The 19,446-nt window shown below is 40.2% G+C and overlaps 1 protein-coding gene across 26 annotated transcripts in view; it reads right to left on the minus strand.

Moving 5' to 3' along the window:
• SGIP1 (SH3GL interacting endocytic adaptor 1) overlaps positions 1-18,379 on the minus strand; it is a 214,020-nt gene extending 195,641 nt beyond the window's left edge. For 12 of the 26 annotated variants that reach the window (XM_067006327.1, XM_067006307.1, XM_067006292.1 and 9 more), the window contains exon 1: positions 17,056-17,275. In XM_067006327.1, the coding sequence (XP_066862428.1) occupies positions 17,056-17,065 (10 nt within the window). In that variant the 5' untranslated portion in view covers positions 17,066-17,275. Of the gene's footprint in view, positions 1-17,055; positions 17,429-17,491; positions 17,525-18,020 lie in introns of those variants that run through there. The other 14 variants (XM_067006318.1, XM_067006406.1, XM_067006380.1 and 11 more) reach the window with 11 other exon arrangements.
• Positions 18,380-19,446: the final 1,067 nt, after the last annotated feature.

Raw genomic sequence — 19,446 nt, forward strand, 5'->3', positions numbered from 1 at the left:
TCTCTTTCTACTCTTTGCTTTTTCTTCTCAGTGTTATATGTCTGTCCAAGGTCCCTCTGCTGGCTGGGGCAGTGCCAGGACTAGAACCCAATGCAAAACTCACACCACCTCACCAAGCTATCATATTAAATGAAAACCAAGAATTCATACCATTCCATGAGACTCAATGTGAGCCATTCTAGCTCAAAATGCAAATCAAGCTCCAGCTAACAGTATAAATGTGTAACACCAAGGAAATAGTAAAATAACGTATGATGTTGTGGAATATTATGCAGCCAGCAAAAATAAGATTTTTGGAGATTATTTCATGAGTATGATAATGACAGCTAATATTTCTTTTTGTTGTTGTTGTTGTTGGCTGAGTTGGGTCTTCGTTGTTGCGTGCAGGCTTTCTCCAGTTGTGGTGAGCAGGGGCTACTCTTTGTTGTGGTACATGGGCACCTAATTGTGGTGGCTTCTCTTTCTGTGGAGCATGGGTTCTAGGCCATGTGGGCTCAGTAGTTGTGGTGCACAGGTTCTAGAGTGCAGGCTCAGGAGTTGTGGCACACAGGCTCAGTAGTTGTGGCTTGTGGGATGTAGAGTGCAGGCTCAGTAGTTGTGACGCTTAGCTGCCCGGCATGTGGGAACTTCCCGGACAAGGGCTCGAACCCATGTCCACTGCATTGGCAGGCAGATTCTTAACCACTGCGCCACCAGGGAAGTCCTGACAGCTAACATTTCTTTTTTATTTTTCAACGTTTTTATTGGAGTATAATTGCTTTACAATGGTGTGTTAGTTTCTGCTTTATAACAAAGTGAATCAGTTATACATATACATAGATCCCCATATCGCTTCTCTCTTGCATCTCCCTCCCTCTCACCCTCCCTAACCCACCCTTCTAGCTGGTCCAAAGCACTGAGATGATCTCCCTGTGCTATGCGACTGCTTCCCACTAGCTATCTATTTTACATTTGGTAGTGTATACAAGTCCATATATACACTACAACTCTCTCACTATGTCCCAGCTTACTCTTCCCCCTCCCCGTATCCTCAAGTCCATTTTCTAGTAGGTCTGCATCTTTATTCCCATCTTGCCCCTAGGTTCTTCATGACCTTTCTTTTTTTGTGTTTTTTTTTTTTTTAGATTCCATATATATGTGTTAGCATACGGTATTGGTTTACTCTTCCTAACTTACTTCACTCTGTATGACAGACGCTAGGCCCATCCACCTCACTACAAATAACTCAGTTTCATTCATTTTTATGGTTGAGTATTATTCCATTGTACATATGGGCCACATCTTCTTTATCCATTCATCTGTTGATGGACACTTAGGTTGCTTCCATGTCCTGGCTATTGTAAATGGAGCTGCAATGAACATTGTGGTGCATGACTCTTTTTGAATTATGGTTTTCTCGGGGTATATGCCCAGTAGTGGGATTGCTGGGTTGTATGGTAGATCTATTTTTAGTTTTTTTTGAACCTCCATACTGTTCTCCATAGTGGCTGTATCAATTTACATTCCCACCAACAGTGCAAGAGTGTTCCCTTTTCTCTACACCCTTTCCATTGTTTGTAGATTTTTTGATGATGGCAATTCTGACTGGTGTGAGATGATGCGGCATTGTAGTTTTAATTTCCATTTGTCTAATGATTCATGACATTGAGCATTCTTTCATGTGTTAGTTGGCAATCTGTATAACTCCTTTGGAGAATTGTCTATTTAGGTCTTCAGCCCATTTTTGGATTGGGTTGTTTGTTGTTTTGATATTGAGCTGCACGAGCTGCTTGTAAATTTTGGAGATTAATCCTTTGTCACTTGCTTCATTTGCAAATATTTTCTCCCATTCTGAGGGTTGTCTTTTTGTCTTGTTTATGGTTTCCTTTGCTGTGCAAAAGCTTTTAAGTTTCATTAGGTCCCACTTGTTTATTTTTGTTTTAATTTCCATTTTTCTAGGGGGCAGGTCAAAAGGATCTTGCTGTGATTTATGTCATAGAGTGTTCTGCCTATGTTTTCCTCTAAGAGTTTCATAGTGTCTGGCCTTACATTTAGGTCTTTAACCTATTTTGAGTTTATTTTTGTGTATGGCGTTAGGGAGGATTCTAATTTCATTCTTTTACATGTAGCTGTCCAGTTTTCCCAGCACCACTTTTTGAAGAGGCTGTCTTTTCTCCACTGTATATTCTTGCCTCCTTTATCAAAGATAAGGTGATCATAGGTGCGTGGGTTTATCTCTGGGCTTTCTATCCTGTTCCATTGATCTATATTTCTGTTTTTGTGCCAGTACCATATTGTCTTGATTACTGTAGCTTTGTAGTATAGTCTGAAGTCCGGGAGCCTGATACCTCCAGCTCCGTTTTTCTTTCTCAAGATTGCTTTGGCTATTTGGGGTCTTTTGTGTTTCCATACAAATTGTGAAAATTTTTGTTCTAGTTCTGTGAAAAATGCCCGTGGTAGTTTGATAGGGATTGCATTGAATCTGTAGATTGCTTTGGGTAGTATAGTCATTTTCACAATGTTGATTCTTCCAATCTGAGAACATGGTATATCTCTCCATATATTTGTATCATCTTTAATTTCTTTCATCAGTGTCTTATAATTCTCTGCATACAGGTCTTTTGTCTCCTTAGGTAGGTTTATTCCTAGGTATTTTATTCTTTTTGTCGCCATGGTAAATGGGAATGTTTTCTTAATTTCACTTTCAGATTTTTCATCATTAGTGTATAGGAATGCAAGAGATTTCTGTGCATTAATTTTTTATCCTGCTACTTTACCAAGTTCATTGATTAGCTCTAGTAATTTTCTGGTAGAATCTTTAGGATTCTCTAGGTATAGTATCATGTCATCTGCAAATAGTGACCGCTTTACTTCTTTTCCAATTTGGATTCCTTTTATTTCTTTTTCTTCTCTGATTGCTGTGGCTAAAACTTCCAAAACTATGTTGAATAATAGTGGTGAGAGTAGGCAACTTTATCTTGTTCCTGATCTTAGTGGAAATGGTTTCAGTTTTTCACCATTGAGGATGATGTTGGCTGTGGGTTTGTCATATATTGTCTTTATTGTGTTGAGGTAAGTTCCCTCTATGCCTACTTTCTGGAGGGTTTTTATCATGAATGGGTGTTGAATTTTGTCAAAAACTTTCTCTGCATCTACTGAGATGATCATATGATTTTTCTCCTTCAATTTGTTAATATGGTGTATCACATTGATTGATTTGCGTATGTTGAAGAATCCTTGTATTCCTGGGATAAACCCCACTTGATCATGGTGTATGATCCTTTTAATGTGCTGTTCAATTCTGTTTGCTAGTATTTTGTTGAGGGTTTTTGCATCTATGTTCATCAGTGATACTGGTCTGTAGTTTTCTTTTTTTGTGACATGTTTTTCTGGTTTTGGTATCAGGGTGATGGTGGTCTCATAGAATGCGTTTGGGAGTGTTCCTCCCTCTGCTATCTTTTGGAAGAGTTTGAGAAGGATAGGTTTTAGCTCTTCTCTAAATGTTTGATAGAATTCTCCTGTGAAGTCATCTCGTCTTGGGCTTTTGTTTGTTGGAAGATTTTTAATCACAGTTTCAATTTCAGTGCTTGTGATTGGTCTGTTCATATTTTCTATTTCTTCCTGGTTCAATCTCAGAAGGTTGTGCATTTCTAAGGATTTGTCTATTTCTTCCAGGTTTTTCCATTTTATTGGCATATAGTTGCTTGTAGTAATCTCTCATGATCCTTTGTATTTCTGCAGTGTCAGTTGTTACTTCCCCTTTTTCATTTCTCATTCTTTTGACTTGAATGTTTTCCCATTTTTTCTTGATGAGTCTGGCTAATGGTTTATCAATTTTGTTTCTCTTCTCAAAGAACCAGTTTTAGTTTTATTGATCTTTGCTATCATTCCCTTAATTTCTTTTTCATTTATTTCTGATCTGATCTTTATGATTCATTTCCTTCTGCTAACTTTGCAGTTTTTTTGTTCTTCTTTCTCTAATTGCTTTAGGTGTAAGGTTAGGTTGTTTATTTGAGATATTTCTTGTTTCTTAAGATAGGATTGTATTGCTATAAACTTCTGTCTTAGAACTGCTTTTGCTGCATCCCACCGACAGCTAACATTTCTTCATCGAGCATTTACTCTGTACCAAATGTTCTTTAAGTATATTATATATCACATATATTAGAATAAAATAATAATAACTATATTAAACTCATTTAATCCTTATAATAACATTATTATTGGGGATTATTTCATATAGAAGAAGGAACTGAGGCACAGAGGGGTTAAATAACTTGCCTAAGCTAGCATAGTTGGCAAAGGTAGAGAGATCAGGATTTGAGTCTGGGAAGTTTATCTCCAGTTCCCCTGTGCTTAACAAATATACATGCTGCTTAGGATAGTGGTTACAATCTAATGTAAACTGAAAAAGTCATGTGTATGTATATACACACAAATTTGTGTAAATATGTACATATTTATAATGATAAAATTGGGTTCTTTGACAAAAAATATATATTTTGAACATAAAGCTACTAAGAGCTAGCATGTATTCCATGCTTACTTAATACGCCAGGTAAGTTCCAAGTGCAGTGTATACATTATCTTCTTTTATTTCCCCACCATCTTGTGGTAGGTGTTATGGCAACTCACTTTACTGATGATATTGCTGAGGTTTAAAGTGTTTCAGATTGTCCGTTCCCAAAGCCCATATTCTACACTCAACAAGTTGTAACCATGTTTGGTTATTTTATTGATATAACAATGAGATTACTGATGGTTTCAATTTCTTCTTCACATCTTCTTTGTATCTTTTAAGTTTTCTACAATTAAATCTAGTCTCCCTTAAAATGAGAGGAACACAATTAAAAGAGTCAGGAGGAATGTGTGAGATACTAGATTAACTTCATGCTCCTGGAACCAGAGTGTGGCTCTCGGCCTGAGTGAGTCTATGCAGCAGACGGGGGCTTTGGGGACAGCAGAGAGAGCACAGTCCCCCGGGGTACTGCCGGGCATCCAGAAACCATGTTGGAGCCTTCTATGTGCTCAACAGAGTAAATTGAGTAAGTCTTTCCTATGGACCAAATACTCTTCTAAATGTTTTATGTATATTAACTCATTTAATTCTCATGATAGCCATAGACTGGGTGGATTGAATATCCTCCAAAGAGTCTGTTATCCCTAGACAGGATTCATTCATTCACTGGATATTTACTTAGCACTTATACAGGCCACACAGTGATAATACAAAAATGAGTAAGATATGGTCCTGGCTCTAGCCGAGTACTTGGGTCCTTGGGGGAGACACAAACAAAGTAGGTGTAAGAACAAAAAATAGCAGCTAATATTTATTGAGAGCTTAACACTATGCCTCAAGACTGCAACATCAACCCCACCTAAGTTTCTAGCCTACCAGTCTGTTCTGTGGACTTTGGACTTGCCAGTCCCCACAATCAAGTGACCCATTTCCCTAAAAATCTCTCTCTCTCTCTCTCTCTCTCTCTCTCTCTCTCTCTCTCTCTCTCTCTCAGTCTATTGGTTCTGTATCTCCAGAGAACTCTGAGTGCAAAAGTGCACTTTCTGATTTAATCCTCAAGACCTTTATGTGATTAAATTACCCATGAGAAAGATACTGTTATTATCACTCTCATTTTCCAGATGAGAAAACAGGTTCACTAACTCCTCAAGGTCACACACATGAAGTTTAACCTAGGTCAGTCTGACTCCAAAGCCAGGGCTCTTAAACCTTCTGCTACTGGCCTTGGAGAGTGGGAATTGAGAATTAAGCACAGGGAAGGGAGCACCTCACCCTCAACCTGGGAGACTGTAGGAAGGCTTCCTTGAAGGGGTTGCTTTTGTTTGACCTTGAATGATCAGAACAGACCATTACCAAGCAGAGAAGGGGAGGGACAGCATATACAAGGGAAAGAGAAGGCAAGGCACTTCTGTTTGGCAGGGGCAGTGAGACATGAGGGCATAACGTGGCCCATGTGTGAAAGTGTTGCACAGCACACGAAGGCATTTGGACCTCATCTTAGAAGCATGAGGAACAATCAAAGACAGGTGAGGAAAGGGATCTCTTTGATGCCTGTGAGGAGGATGGATTGGAAGATGGAGGCAGGAACGTCTTGTCACGTGTGATAGCAGGGGATGAAAGAGAGAGAACAGAGTCACGAGCTCTTGAGGAAGGGTAATCAACAGCTCTTGAGGACCTACTGACACAAGGCAGGCAGGAAAGAGGAGTCAAGAACGAATCCCAACAAGGACTCTGGCTTGGTTACTTGGTAGACACAGTTCTTTGAATTCAGGGCATAAGGAGGCTAAAAGAAACTTGATGGTTAAGGTCAACAGCACAGGAGTTGGGTCCTACCTGTTACAGGCCTTACAGACCACTTCCTATCATTGCTACCATAACCAGGGCTGTGGGCAATTTTTCACACATTATTTTTCAGTGACTCACTAAGGGCATTTGTAAAGGCTGGGTGCACAGCTAGACCACCCGTATTCTAGTTTTATGCATTGTATTTCGACTTACGGAAACTGCCCGTGGTAGGGAGAGCAAAGTGATATCATCTCATGTGCCAACTTCCATCAACTGGCAGAGGTGGCTTGGAATGTGATGTTGAGATAGGTGCTGAGGCCGGACAGAAATATGACTATGATTGATTAGTGATGTCTGCCATGTTCAAGAAAGGGGCAGCATAGCACATGGACACTGAGAATAGAGGATGATAGAATATGCTAGAAATTAATAGTATGAAGAGAAGAGGGAAATCTATAAGCCTTCTCTGCAAAAGAGATGCAGCAATAATCTACTTGAAAAGAAAAATAGCAAGCAGTAGTGCCTAGCCACCAAATGCTAACAGACCCACATGTAACAACCAAGCTGAGAGAGAGCCATCTGAGAAAGTAACTGGCATTTGCATCACACCCTTTCAGATGTTTTCATATTGATGACCTCATTTGATTTTCACAACGACTCTGAGGGAGGGAACCAGCATTATTGCTACCTTACAAATGGGGAGGGTGAGGCCAAAGCAGGTCCAGAACTCACTCAAGGTCACATAGCTACTCAGGAGGTACAGCCTCTTCAGGTCCTGGTCCTTCCCTCCACTTGGCCCTGATTCACCAACAGCAGATGCAGGAGCCATGGCAGCCCAGGAGGCAGCTATAAATGGCCCCATTGTATGTGCACTCAGTAGAGCGATGGCCCTGGGGACACATTCATTTGTGTGTCTTTGGGCAGTCACCCAATCAGCCCCAGCACCTTTGAACGTGAAAGATACCACAGGTTCCAAGTCTTTGTCTATTCACATTTTTGGAATCATTACTAAAATAAACTTTGACTTGCCCTCTTACTGAAAGAATAAAAATCCTTGGGAAGGTTGTTTCATTTGGTTTTGGTTTCCTCAATGCAAAATGAGGTTGGACTAGATTGGTTAATCTTCCGGGGTAGCACACACCATCACGCTTTCATGATAATGGTCAAGGCTTTCATGGAATGTCAGTGAACACCGAACTGTCCTTCTCAGAGAGAAAGGGCTTTTGTTCATAGTGGGAGCCAGGCTTTCTGATAAAGTGTTTTGTAGAATGTAAGCTGTGAAAGTTTAGAGTCCACTGGCTTAGTGATATCACATGTCCCTTCCCATCATAAAATTCGAGGAACCAGTCACTGTCATTGAAAGGAGCCCATTGGGCTAAAACTCTCCTGCATTAGGTAGCCTTCTTCAGGATGGTGGCTGGTCTAAAGGCTCATGACATAATAATAAAATTAACTTGCTTAGTTTTGAAGAAGGCTCTTGAAATACCATGTCAAATTTAGATAATCTGCTGTTGGCTTGTCAGCCAGAGACCCAGGCCAAACAATTTCAGATTTGAGCAGGATGTTCCAATCACAGCATTAAACAAAAAGCACTTGACTAGGATTCAAGTTGGCTAATAAATGCTGGTTCTGCCTTTTGGTAAGGTGGTCACCTTGAACAAGTCACTTAACATCACTGAGCCCTGGTTACCTCCTGTCTGAAATGAAGATAGTAATACCTATTTCTACCACACAGAGATAGTGTAGAATAAAATATGTACAGAATATGTGATAATATATACTAGACTCTGAGTTTCTGAGGATGGCGACTACAGCTGCCCCTTTTTGCTATCATATTCACTGGGCCTAGAAGTGCACATGAGACTAAGGAAAAAGTTCCAGATATACCTGTTAAATGAATGAAACATTTTGAAAACTTTGAAGTATGTTCAAGTGCCACATAATTTTATGACAATGTCCTAAGTTAGATAGGACATGTTAGATAACACGTTAGATAACATCTTCCTTATATTGTTTGTAAAGATATGAGACATGGGTCACTCTGGGCCTTTTAAAAACTCCTAAAATACTAGCCCTGGTACATAATAGAAGTTTATATGAACCAAATAAAAATAAAAGCCTCTGATACATAGTCAAAATATTTGTGAATGGATGTGTAATTCTGATTCTGATATCACCTTATCATGAAGCTCTATCTTTTTGTGGAAATGTTCAAGACTAGAATTGTAGCTGAACTCTCAGCTTTAACTTTGGGCTTGAAACCATAAGCCAAGGCAAGAGCATGACATGCATCCACTTACTGAAATATGGGGGAAGAATGGGTCTGAGAGGAACCATCAAAAGACAGGCACAGAACTAGGATCAGAATACCAGGCTTCTGAATGCCCACCTGTTGCTTGACACATGGATAACATAGGCCCATACAGACTGACTTCTGCAAAAGGAAACTGGCTTTCCTACCATTGGAAAGGATCCAGAGATTCCACTCCTGGGTATTTGTATGAAGAAAACAAAAACACTAATTCCAAAAGATACATGCATTCCAATATTCATCACAGCATTATTTATAATAGTCAAAGATATGGAAGTAACCTAAGTGTCCCTCAAAGATAAAGAAGACATGATAATAGCTTTGTATATGTATGTATATATATATGTGTGTGTGTATGTGTGTGTATATATATATATATATGTACACATACGCACGCATGCAATGGAATATTACTCAGCCATAAAAGAGGATGAAATCTTGCCATTTGCAACAACATGGATGGACTTGGAGGGTACTCTGCTAAGTGGAATAAGTCAGACAGAGAAAGACAAATACTGTTTGTTTTCACTTATATGTGGAATCTAAAAAACAAAAATGATAACCAAATATAAGAAAACAGAAACAGACTCACAGATAGTGGTTGCCAAAGGGAAGGGTTGTGGGGGTATTGGTGATATAGGTGAAGGTACAAACTACCAATTATACAATGTAAATAATAGGAATGTAATGTACAGCACAGGGAATATAGTCAATAATATTATAATAACTTTGTATGGTGAGTAATCTATAAAAATATTGAATCACCATGTTGTACACCAGAAACTAATATAATATTGTAAGTCAGCTATATTTCAACCAAAAAAACGAAAAAGAAAGGGGGCTTCCCTGGTGGCTCAATGGTTAAGAATCCGCCTGCCAATGCAGGGGACATGGGTTCGATCCCTGGTCGAGGAAGATCCCATATGCTGCAGAGCACCTAAGACCGTGCGCCACAACTACTGAGCCCATGCTCCACAGCAAGAGAAGCCACTGCAGTGACAAGCCTGTGCACCGCAACGAAGAGTAGCCCCCGCTCGCCGCAACTAGAGAAAGCCATGCACAGCAACAAAGAACCAAAGCAGTCAAAAGTAAATAAGTAAAATAAATAAATTTTTTTAAAAAGAGAGAGAGAAAGGGACTCATAGGTGTCTAGTTGTTCTTACCTCTCTGAGTACCTCTCTTGAACATTCCCTCGACCTTTGCTCCAGACCCACGGGCCTCCTTGCTGTTCCGCCCACATTCTGAGCCTTTCACTGGCTCTTCCCCCTGTTTCTTTAGACTGTTCCTCCAGGTAATTACTTGGCTGCTTACTCCCTTCCCTCCCTCAAGTCTTTGCTCAAATGTCTTCTCAGCGAGGCTTTCCATCACCACCCTATTTAATAACTGCAACCCCATCTGCCCCGATCCTTCCACTACTTCCTCTATCCCCTTTCTCCACGCGGCTCTTCTCCAAAGCCCTTACCCCCATCCAATGTACTCTGCATTTTATTTTATTTTATCATGTCTCTCTTGCACCAAACAGGAAGCTCCGTGCAGGCAGGAATCTGTTTTATTCACTATTGAGCCTGTAGCACCTAGAACCATGCCTAGCACCTAGTATTCATTCACTATACAATTTTTAATGGACACATAAATAGTTCTATGCTAAGAGCTATATAAGAGGGTTGCATACATGCATTTTTGTCTTCTAGCACAGCAAAGATGCAAGACAAACTTGTAGCATAAGTGCAAAAGGACAGCAGAGGAAGAATAAACCAATAAAAGCAGACAGTAATATATTTGAATCATTTTTTGTGTCAGCAAAGGTATGTTCGGAGGTAGGATGAAGAGGAGTCAATCATTAGAATTTAAACCTTGGAGGGAGTGAACATGTGGAATCCAAATCATTCAGCAAATGCCAGAGACTCTTAGAGCTGGAAGTTCTAGAGGAATGACAGATCAATGCTCGTATTTTGTTTGCAAGGAAACAGAACCCCGGGAAGGTAAAGTAATCCTCTCAAGACACATAGCCAAGAAGTTACAACACAGTCTCAAACCTAAGTGTGACTTCTGGGTCCATGCTCTTTCAACCAAAAAAATCCAGTCTGCACAAATTCAGAGAACATATTGAGTTTCTAAGATTCATAGATTCTCCAATCAAGAATAATCTGGCATCTGAAAAACCTCACATACCAACACATTACCACTGCATGCAAAAATACATTGTACAATATTACACTAGTTTACATACATTAATTTATTTAAAAACCCTTTCCCAAATTCCAAGTCAAAACTTTCTAGCTCTATAATCTATTATTTTCAGATCTGGTCATAAACCAGAGAAAAGGAAAGAGAGCCCCAGAATGAAAAGGAGGAATGGAAGAATGAGAAAAATGGAGAAAGGAAGGCAGAAATACAAGGAAAGCAGAAGGAAGAGAAAAAAAAAATTTACAGGATATTGACAACAATGCCTCTGGGAATGTCTTTGAAGAGCTCTGTTATAACTTGTCTTTTTCCAGTATGAAATCATTTCCTTGGAGCTAATCACCAAAATAATTTAAGCTCGAGTACATATTTTCAAATGGACTATTTCTTTTCTTTTGCTTCTCAAAAGGTATTATCTGTATCTTACAATTAGTACTCCATAACACATATCTTTCCCCTAGTTATCTCATGTTTATAGATCTTGTTTCTCCAGCAAGAACATAAATTTGAGCAATTTATTTTTCTTATATCCACCATAATGCCCCAAATAATACCTTATAATGTAAACTGTGAAGTCATCAGAGTCATTTACATCAGGTTTTATTCACTTAATCAATAAACAAACATCTAAGCATCCACTCTGCATTAAGAGCTAAGGATACAGAGGGGAGATGACAGACCAGATTCCTGCCCTCATGGAGCTTACCTCTGAGTGAGAGATTTAGTCGATACCATTAAACAACCATGAGTAATAAATACAGGTCTTAGGAGAGAGAGGACACTGAGATGGACTCAGGGCCCAGGGTGTGTGTCTGGGAGCTTGAGACAACAAGGATGGTACTGAAGGCCTCCTAATGAGGTGGCGGTATTGCTGGAATCACAAGAGAATCAATTACTCCATGAGCTGGCAAAAGAGTGTTCTAGGCAGGGCAAAAGCCCTGAGGCAGGAAAGTATTTGTTCTAGACACTCTGAGACAGGCAGCAAGGCTGTTGGTGTTAAGTGCCATGTGAGATGAGTTTGAAGAAGCACAGAAGGCCAGAGCATGCCGGCTCCTGTATGCTCAAGATTTTAAGAGAAATGAGAAGGTATTGACGTTTTTTTTAATAAGGAAGTGACATGATAGAAAATATTAAATAGAGATACTGAATATCTTCCTAACACCCTGTAGGTACAATTAAATGGCATACATGTTCCAAGAATGGAGATTCATTCCTCCCCAAGTCTACACCTCTTTCCCCAAAGCTCTTCTGCTGGTGAGCCAGCCATCCTAAGCCCATAGAAATATTAGGTAGTCAGTGCACAAACCCATTAGATCCAATACCTCTGCCCCACACCCTACTTTCTCCTCAAAGAAATCCTGCACTTAGCATGCCTAATTCCCTTCTACCTATGATCTCTTCTCCAGTTAATTTCTCCTCAGAGACGTTTGTAGACGCTTGAGCTCACATCCATTATAATCCCTTAACTTTTTCAACTCCTTTACAATTATCTTTCTCTTTCTTAATTCCATTTGTGAGTTTCCATAAAGTGATCACAATTAAACTGCATTAGATATGATAAAATTGAATTACAAATAGGTAAACCACAAGTATGGATGTAAAATTGAACATAATTGAAAAATCCAGTGTCAAGTCTTTAAAACTTCTAAAAAAATACCTTAAAAAACCAAACCCCTTCAAAATTTCTCTCCATCTCCTCATTGTCCTCTAAGTAAACCTTCTTCCCCTCAAGTAGCAACATTAGAAATTGAAAATACATTTAATGGCATTGTTCTCTTTTGGCTAACTACTATAGTAACTGTCATGTTCTTTATACATTTCATGGCAAATAGTTAGTTTCAGGTAGATAACGGGTTAACAGCCTTTGATGGACTACTGAAAGAATGCAACCATCATTTATATCATCATTTCTACGGGAAAACTTGTTTCAAGTGACCAATTCCCAAACAAACTCAGGAACATAAAAATTGAGTTGCTGACTTCCTGCAACTTGTTTATTTGAAACATGGATAGTGTATGTGCCAAATCCAACAGAAAGAATTATCCACAGTCTTCTAGCATGGTTTATCTAAGTTAATTTTTTTAAAAAGACTACATGTTCTTTTTAGAGATTTAAAGTTGGCCTTGGGAATTGGATGGGAATTTATACATAACAGGAGGCTTTTTCCGACCCTGAGCCCCTTAGGAAGGAAAGAAATTACATAAGGGATGGAATATATATTATAATCTCATAGGCATGCTTAAGATTTTCCAAAATATCATCACCATTTCTGGGAAGGGAATTGGTAGGAGAGTGAGAAGCATTCCCTTTAAAACTTCTTAGCTAACTAGAAAATGAACAGTTCCAGCTTCAAAATGCTTCGTTCCTTTTTGATTACAGCAAAGAAATTTCCAAAGAAATAAACTTCATTTCTAGATATGGGAAAGAAAAGCCTTTACTGTTACAAGGTTCACTGCCACAACAGAAGATCAGTTAATCTAGAATTGTTTAAATTTTTCTAAATATTGATTTTGGAGGTAAAAGGTATTAACAAGGAATTGAGAGGTATGATTCTGTGAGTACTCACATTTAAAAAAGAGACAGATGCAACCAAAGAAACTTAAGGCCTAACTTTCAATCAGGTTAACATACCCACCTTGATACAAAGTAAAAAGAAAAAGTTCATATTTAAAATGTTATGAGGGATCAAAAATAGGAGCTTTCTTGTTAAATGAACTTGGATCCAAAATCCATCCTCCCATTTTTCTGTCTCAATGTATTAGTTTTTATTTTTACAATTTAGAAAAAGTACTGCAGAAACACTCAGTGCAGAATACATTTACTTGCAGGTTATTGTGAATCGTAAAAATAATAAAATTAATTAAATTACTCTGTACATTGCAATTAAACCCAGTAAACCCTTAAAATATGCTTGTTACCTTTAAAAATTATTTATAGAATGAAACTATTGGCCGCCCCTAAACTTTTCTTTCCAGTAAAACACCTAAGAGCCTGAATAGGGAACTGAAAACATGAGCACTTCCAGTCCAGTTCCTCCACACAAGGGAAAATTTCCCAGACTGCCTTACAAATTAGTAAATGTTCCTGGAAACTCTGACTTAGTTTCACTTATCTTAAAAAAAAGTAGCTAAAAGGTCATTTTCAAACTTTAATAATAATAATATATGAAAAACAAAAGAATCCCTGAATAGTTGCCCTAATCACACAGACTGCACTGTAAGCTTGGCCAACATATATGCCCTTTAGCAAATAATTCCCTTTGGCCCATCCTCTTTCCCTTCATAGTCATACTACATAAGACTCCACATCACAGGGCATTCTTTAGGAAAGACCCAATACTAACCACCGCCAAAAAATAAAGAATGCAAGAATCAACAAGTCAAGTCCCTTAAAATATACTTTTTAAAAGAAAAATATTTGAAAGGAGTCATGGAGCCACAAACTACTGATAACGTGCTTGAGGTCCCTGCAGAAGTACTTCACTGCCTTCTGTGATACTTGAATCACTGGGGAGGTAGTAACAGTTCTTTTCTATGGCCAGAATTTCCAATAGGCATTGAATAAATGGAGCTTATATCCTGTTCCATCAAAATAAGAACACAAAATTAAACCATAAGCCATTCTGATGAATATTTGTTTACTCTCGTTTTACACAAAGTAGAGAAGTAGCTTTGAAAAGTTGCCATGGCCATGCTTTTCCTGAGCACTAGACTAAAACACTTCAGTAAATACAGAAATATATACACACACAAATGCAAATGTGGGTTCTCTCCCTTTCTAAAATACTGTATATGTGTGGATGACATATGCGTGTGCAACTCTGTGTTTGTGTGTGTGTGTGTGTGTGTGTGTCTGTGTGTGTCTGTGTGTGGCATATGAACTAATTGAGAAGACAGCATGTTACCTAACTGGATGTTTGGTGACACATTCTCAGAGCCCACTGATGTTTTGGCAGATGGCTGCCATGACAGGATTTCAGGGTGCTTTTTAGGGGCTTTCATATCTTTCCAAGGCTATCATGATAGATGGAAGCCTAGCTTCCTCCAGGGAAGAGTTAAGTGGGAATGACAACTGCTATAACACAGTTTCAGAGTAAGAGCAATTCAGAGGTGAAATTCTGAGATGCAATATCAGAAATATGCATATATTGCCAAAAAGGCTGGCAACTAAGTTGGAAGGCCATTGATAGGCAAACTGATTCCTGATTAAGGTTCCCACCAGCCTTTCTAAGGTCCCTGAACTGTGAAGATAATGTCTTGAATAGTATTTAAGTAGGAACTATAGGTAGATAAAAATTATTAGTTTCATTTAAATGTTTAAGCCACTGGAAACACCTGTCCAATTTCTTTTGCAAGGATCTGATGGGTGGCCACCGCACCCCTAGTGTCACCGTTAATTCATAACAGTGCTAAGATAGCATCCTTCATTAGATAAATTTGGTCAACGCGGAGCAATAGTGTTAATTCAACTCCAACACATGTCTTTGTTACAGTTCTCATTTCAGTGTAGGCAGCTCGGATACGCTTATCACAGGGCTTTGAACTGACATTCTGGGGTGGCACAATAGACAATATTACCAAGAGAATCATTAATGAGCATCAAAAAATATTACTTCCTTCAAAGGTACTTTAAGTCCATAGTTTATAAGGAAAGAAGTAAAAGGAAAGCTCGTCCACTTCCCCGTGTAAGATTAAAATCTAATCAGAACATGTGCAGATTTATTCTCAAGAAATGCTACGTGAAATTTAGCTGGAGAAACCTAGTACACCTCTATAGACACAAATTTTTTCTGAAGAGGGTAATCCACGTGAGCTTTTAATTGAAAAGTTCATCAGTAATGCTCTTTCTTGTTTGTTTTGCCTTGTTACTCAAAGGTTAAATCCATTTTGGATTTCATTTTGAATTAATGAAAATGATTTAATCTTAGAGCATTAGTAATCTCACTTTATTTAGGCCTATATTTAAAGAACTAGCTTGAGAGCCGTTTGCAAACAAGACCAGTCTCCACAGCAAAATGATACCCAATCTCTCTTTTCAGGCTATTTTCTAAAATCTGTGGGCCATGACTGTAGAATTCTTCACTCCCTAAATCACATTAACAATGTTTGACATGATGACAGAGAAAGGAAAAAGAATTCATTTCTGCCAAATAAGTACAGGCAATGCTTCTGTTTTTTGCAACCATTCTCCTCTTATTCCATTTTGGTAAATTTCTAAGGAATGTTTAAAATCTGTAAGACAGACCTTGGTTTAAGAGGTGGCCTCTCTGCCATTTTCATGGCTGATTTGAGACCCATTATGCACTCGATTCCGCATTGTGAAATCCAGGCTGGGGACAAATTTCTGCCTGTCATCTTAGGAAAGGCCAGGAGTTTTGCACCATCCTGTAGTGTGAAAACAGAAAATCAAAGCCAGGGTAGGGCTGCCTGCTTCTTTCCTAATCAGCTTGCTGCTTTTTTGAGGCAATCTTGGTTGTCACCATCTCAAGCAAGCTTAGAAGGGTAATTTAGTAGAATAAAATATAGTTTAAACAATATCTACCCAGGGAAAGTTCCTCCTTACACTTAAAATTGAATGCAAAAAGGTAATCAGTTAAGTAATCATTTGATGCTTGGCTAAGAACCATTGCATGGAGAACACATTTAGGAAGCACAAAATTCTTTTTTTTTTAACCTGATAAGACCCCTAATCAGAAGCCAAGAGTCCCAGATATTTTCCTCATATTGCTCATTCTGTTGCAATGACAGCCCCATAAAACTATAGCTTATGGACTAAATTTGCTGCACCTCTCACCCCAACAGTATGATGTAAATTGCAGAGATAAAAATATCTTACAAGAATTTTTTAAATTTTTAAACAGTTCACTGAAAATGACAGCATGCATAACTCTGTCAATGACCTCTCCTATCTGATGTTAATTTCAGGAGACAAGTTTCCGTTGTAAATGTTTAATCAGTGTAGTCCCAGGAACCCAGAGCAGAAAACCTTATCTTCTCTCCCAACTTCTTTGCTTTGCAAGCTCTTTGCTAGCTCTATCTCAGCTCCTTGCAAGCACTTTAGGCAAGCTCTGTAGGTTCTGAGCTAAACAAGAAGCCCTGTGGTTTGATTCCATTAGTCTGAGCCCTGGTCCGCTGCAAGCAAACTGTAGAATTTCTGCTTGCAAATCCTGGCAACCAGGTTCTAGAACAGCCACAAACACAGACTGTACACATAATTCAACACTGTTCTGCCCAAACCTTGCCTGAAGCCAGTCAACCACAGCAGAAAGCATCCTACCTTCCATCATGGTGGCAGAATTGCATTCCTTAATTTCCAAAGAGTCTGAAAAAATACAGGAGGATACGATTCCAGGTCCCAGCTAAGTCCTCACAACGCTGCTTCTGCTGCTGAGAGATCTGCTCTGTCCGATGCTGAAGCCAAAGGAGACAAGTGTTAACCCCAAAGATAGGCCATGGATGCTGCTGGTGCTGCTTCACCTACAGGCTCCCAGGAAGATGCTGCGAGAGAAAGGGAGAGGAACAGCAAGCCGGCCAAGCTGCACCGCCTGCGCTGCCTCGGCCAATCCCTTCAGCTCTGGACCGCGTCACATGGTAGCCAGCCTGCATCTCCTGACACAATACCCCCGGAGAGCACACAGAACCTATTTCCCGTCCCCATTCCCCTCCACCCCCATCCCCTCCGCTTGTCACCAAATGCACAGCCCCTTCCCCACCTGGTGACGCACTTCCCCCGCCCCTCCTCTTCGTCTTCTTAAGCCTATTGCAGCGTCTGGGTACCCGAGATTAATTATCAGACGCTGCCACCTTAACCGGGGACTCTGGCATGAAACGAGCACCTAAGTGGCTCGCTGCGGAGGGGACTTTCTTTTCTTTCTGTCTTGTTTTTTTTTTTTTGAAAAAACTTCTTAATTATTCCGTGCAGCCTGAAGTCTTGGCTGCACACTTTCAAGCTCCCATTGCTATATCTCCCTTTGCCCTGAAGGAATTCTAAATGTCAGTTATCTGTGGCCTCCGCACACATCTGTGACCCTGTCTTGCGCGCTCTCTCTGCCCCCCTCTCTCTCTCTCATCAGGAGAGAAAAATCAATGTGGCTGACGTCACATCATAAACAATTATCCCCAAAAGGATGATGCAGAAAATATATCACCCCAGTTGCCTTCAAAAGAGCCAAAGAATTAATCGCGCATGACACGCCGAAGGGCTGGGAACTGTCATTAAAACAAAGAAACAAAAGAACCCACCCGAGTGGGGCTCTGGAATCGCACTGGCAACGCTTGAGATAATTTCTGGGGCGGGAGGCGGGAGAGAGGGGAGCAGGCGGGAAGGGAGGCCTCAGCCCGACTGAAGCCAGCTGTGCGCGCCGCTTCCTCCCACTCAGACCTGGGCCGCCGGCCGCCGACCAGACCGCTGGGCGCAGCTCCGCTCGGCGTTCGAATCCCGCCGCCGGCGCGTCCTCGGGCCCAGCGCACACGTGAGCCACCGCGCCGCCCACCGCAGTCCCTGTAGAAACCAACTTTCTTCTCAATGACACCTTTCTCGCCAAGCGCCTCTAGCATCCGTAGTCGCCGTTAAACCCATTCGTTCATTCCGGTGGGAATCCGGCGGGAGACAAACGTGCCGGGTTCCGGCCCGAGGGGTGGGTGGAGCCCAGGGTTACGTAGCTTCCAGGGATGGGGTCGGGGCGCCGTGCTGCTACTTAAGTGGAAAGTGTTATGACACCCCAGCTGCTTGGGTTGAGACTGTCACCCGACTGGTCCCTAGGAATCCAGGAGCCTTTGAGAGGGCTCCAAGCCCCGGGGTCTGGCTGTCCTCGTTTCCTTTCAAGCAGGCTTAGCCCTCAGAGGGCCAAGGAAGGAGAGGGCAGGAGGGGTTTAGGAGGGAGGAGGAGAAAGAAGGGAGATGGGAAGGGGAGGAAAGTCCTCTCTAGAACCCTAGGCGACATCCGGCAACGTGACTGAGAGAAAGGCCACTACATCACATAACAATTCTGAGCATCCCATGAAATGATTTTAAGAAGTATGATGCATTAGACCATCAAGGTTGGGTCTCTAATACTATTATTAATTATTTATATTATAAATATACCCATGAACTTTTGATATTGCCCAGCCCTTGTCATAGTCTAGTTCTTTATATGAGAGCAAATATGAGGTATTGGTGGCTGAGGACTACTGAAGAAAATATAACTAAAGGAGCTAACTGAAGTACCATATTAACAGATGAAAAAAATTCAGTTCCTTAGCAACTTAGAAGTTTTGAAAAACTCATTGTTCTCCCTAAGGACACATACTTCAATGGCCTTGACATTTCAAAATGAAACTCTCCAGGGAGATACAAATGCTTGTGCCTTATTCCATATATCTGTGAGGTAGTTGAATTTTAAAAGAGGAAAGAATTCCAAAGTAAAACCTGTCTTGAGTATAACTTACACTGCTCTGAAGACTACAAAGGTATTATTGCAAAAATAAGATTGATGAGTGTGGGACTATTGAGCCAAATGTTTTGTAATGGTTAAGAACATGGATAGATATTGGTGTCAAACAGACTGGGATCAAGTTCTGTCTCTGCCACTTCATGAGCTCTAGTGACCCTGTATAAGTTATGTAAGTCTCTGTGACTCACAGCTTCCTTATCTGCGAAATGAAGATAATAGTACCAAGTTCATAG

This window comes from Kogia breviceps, chromosome 1, assembly GCF_026419965.1.
Source record: "Kogia breviceps isolate mKogBre1 chromosome 1, mKogBre1 haplotype 1, whole genome shotgun sequence".
In the NCBI taxonomy this organism is placed as follows: Eukaryota; Metazoa; Chordata; class Mammalia; order Artiodactyla; family Physeteridae; genus Kogia; species Kogia breviceps.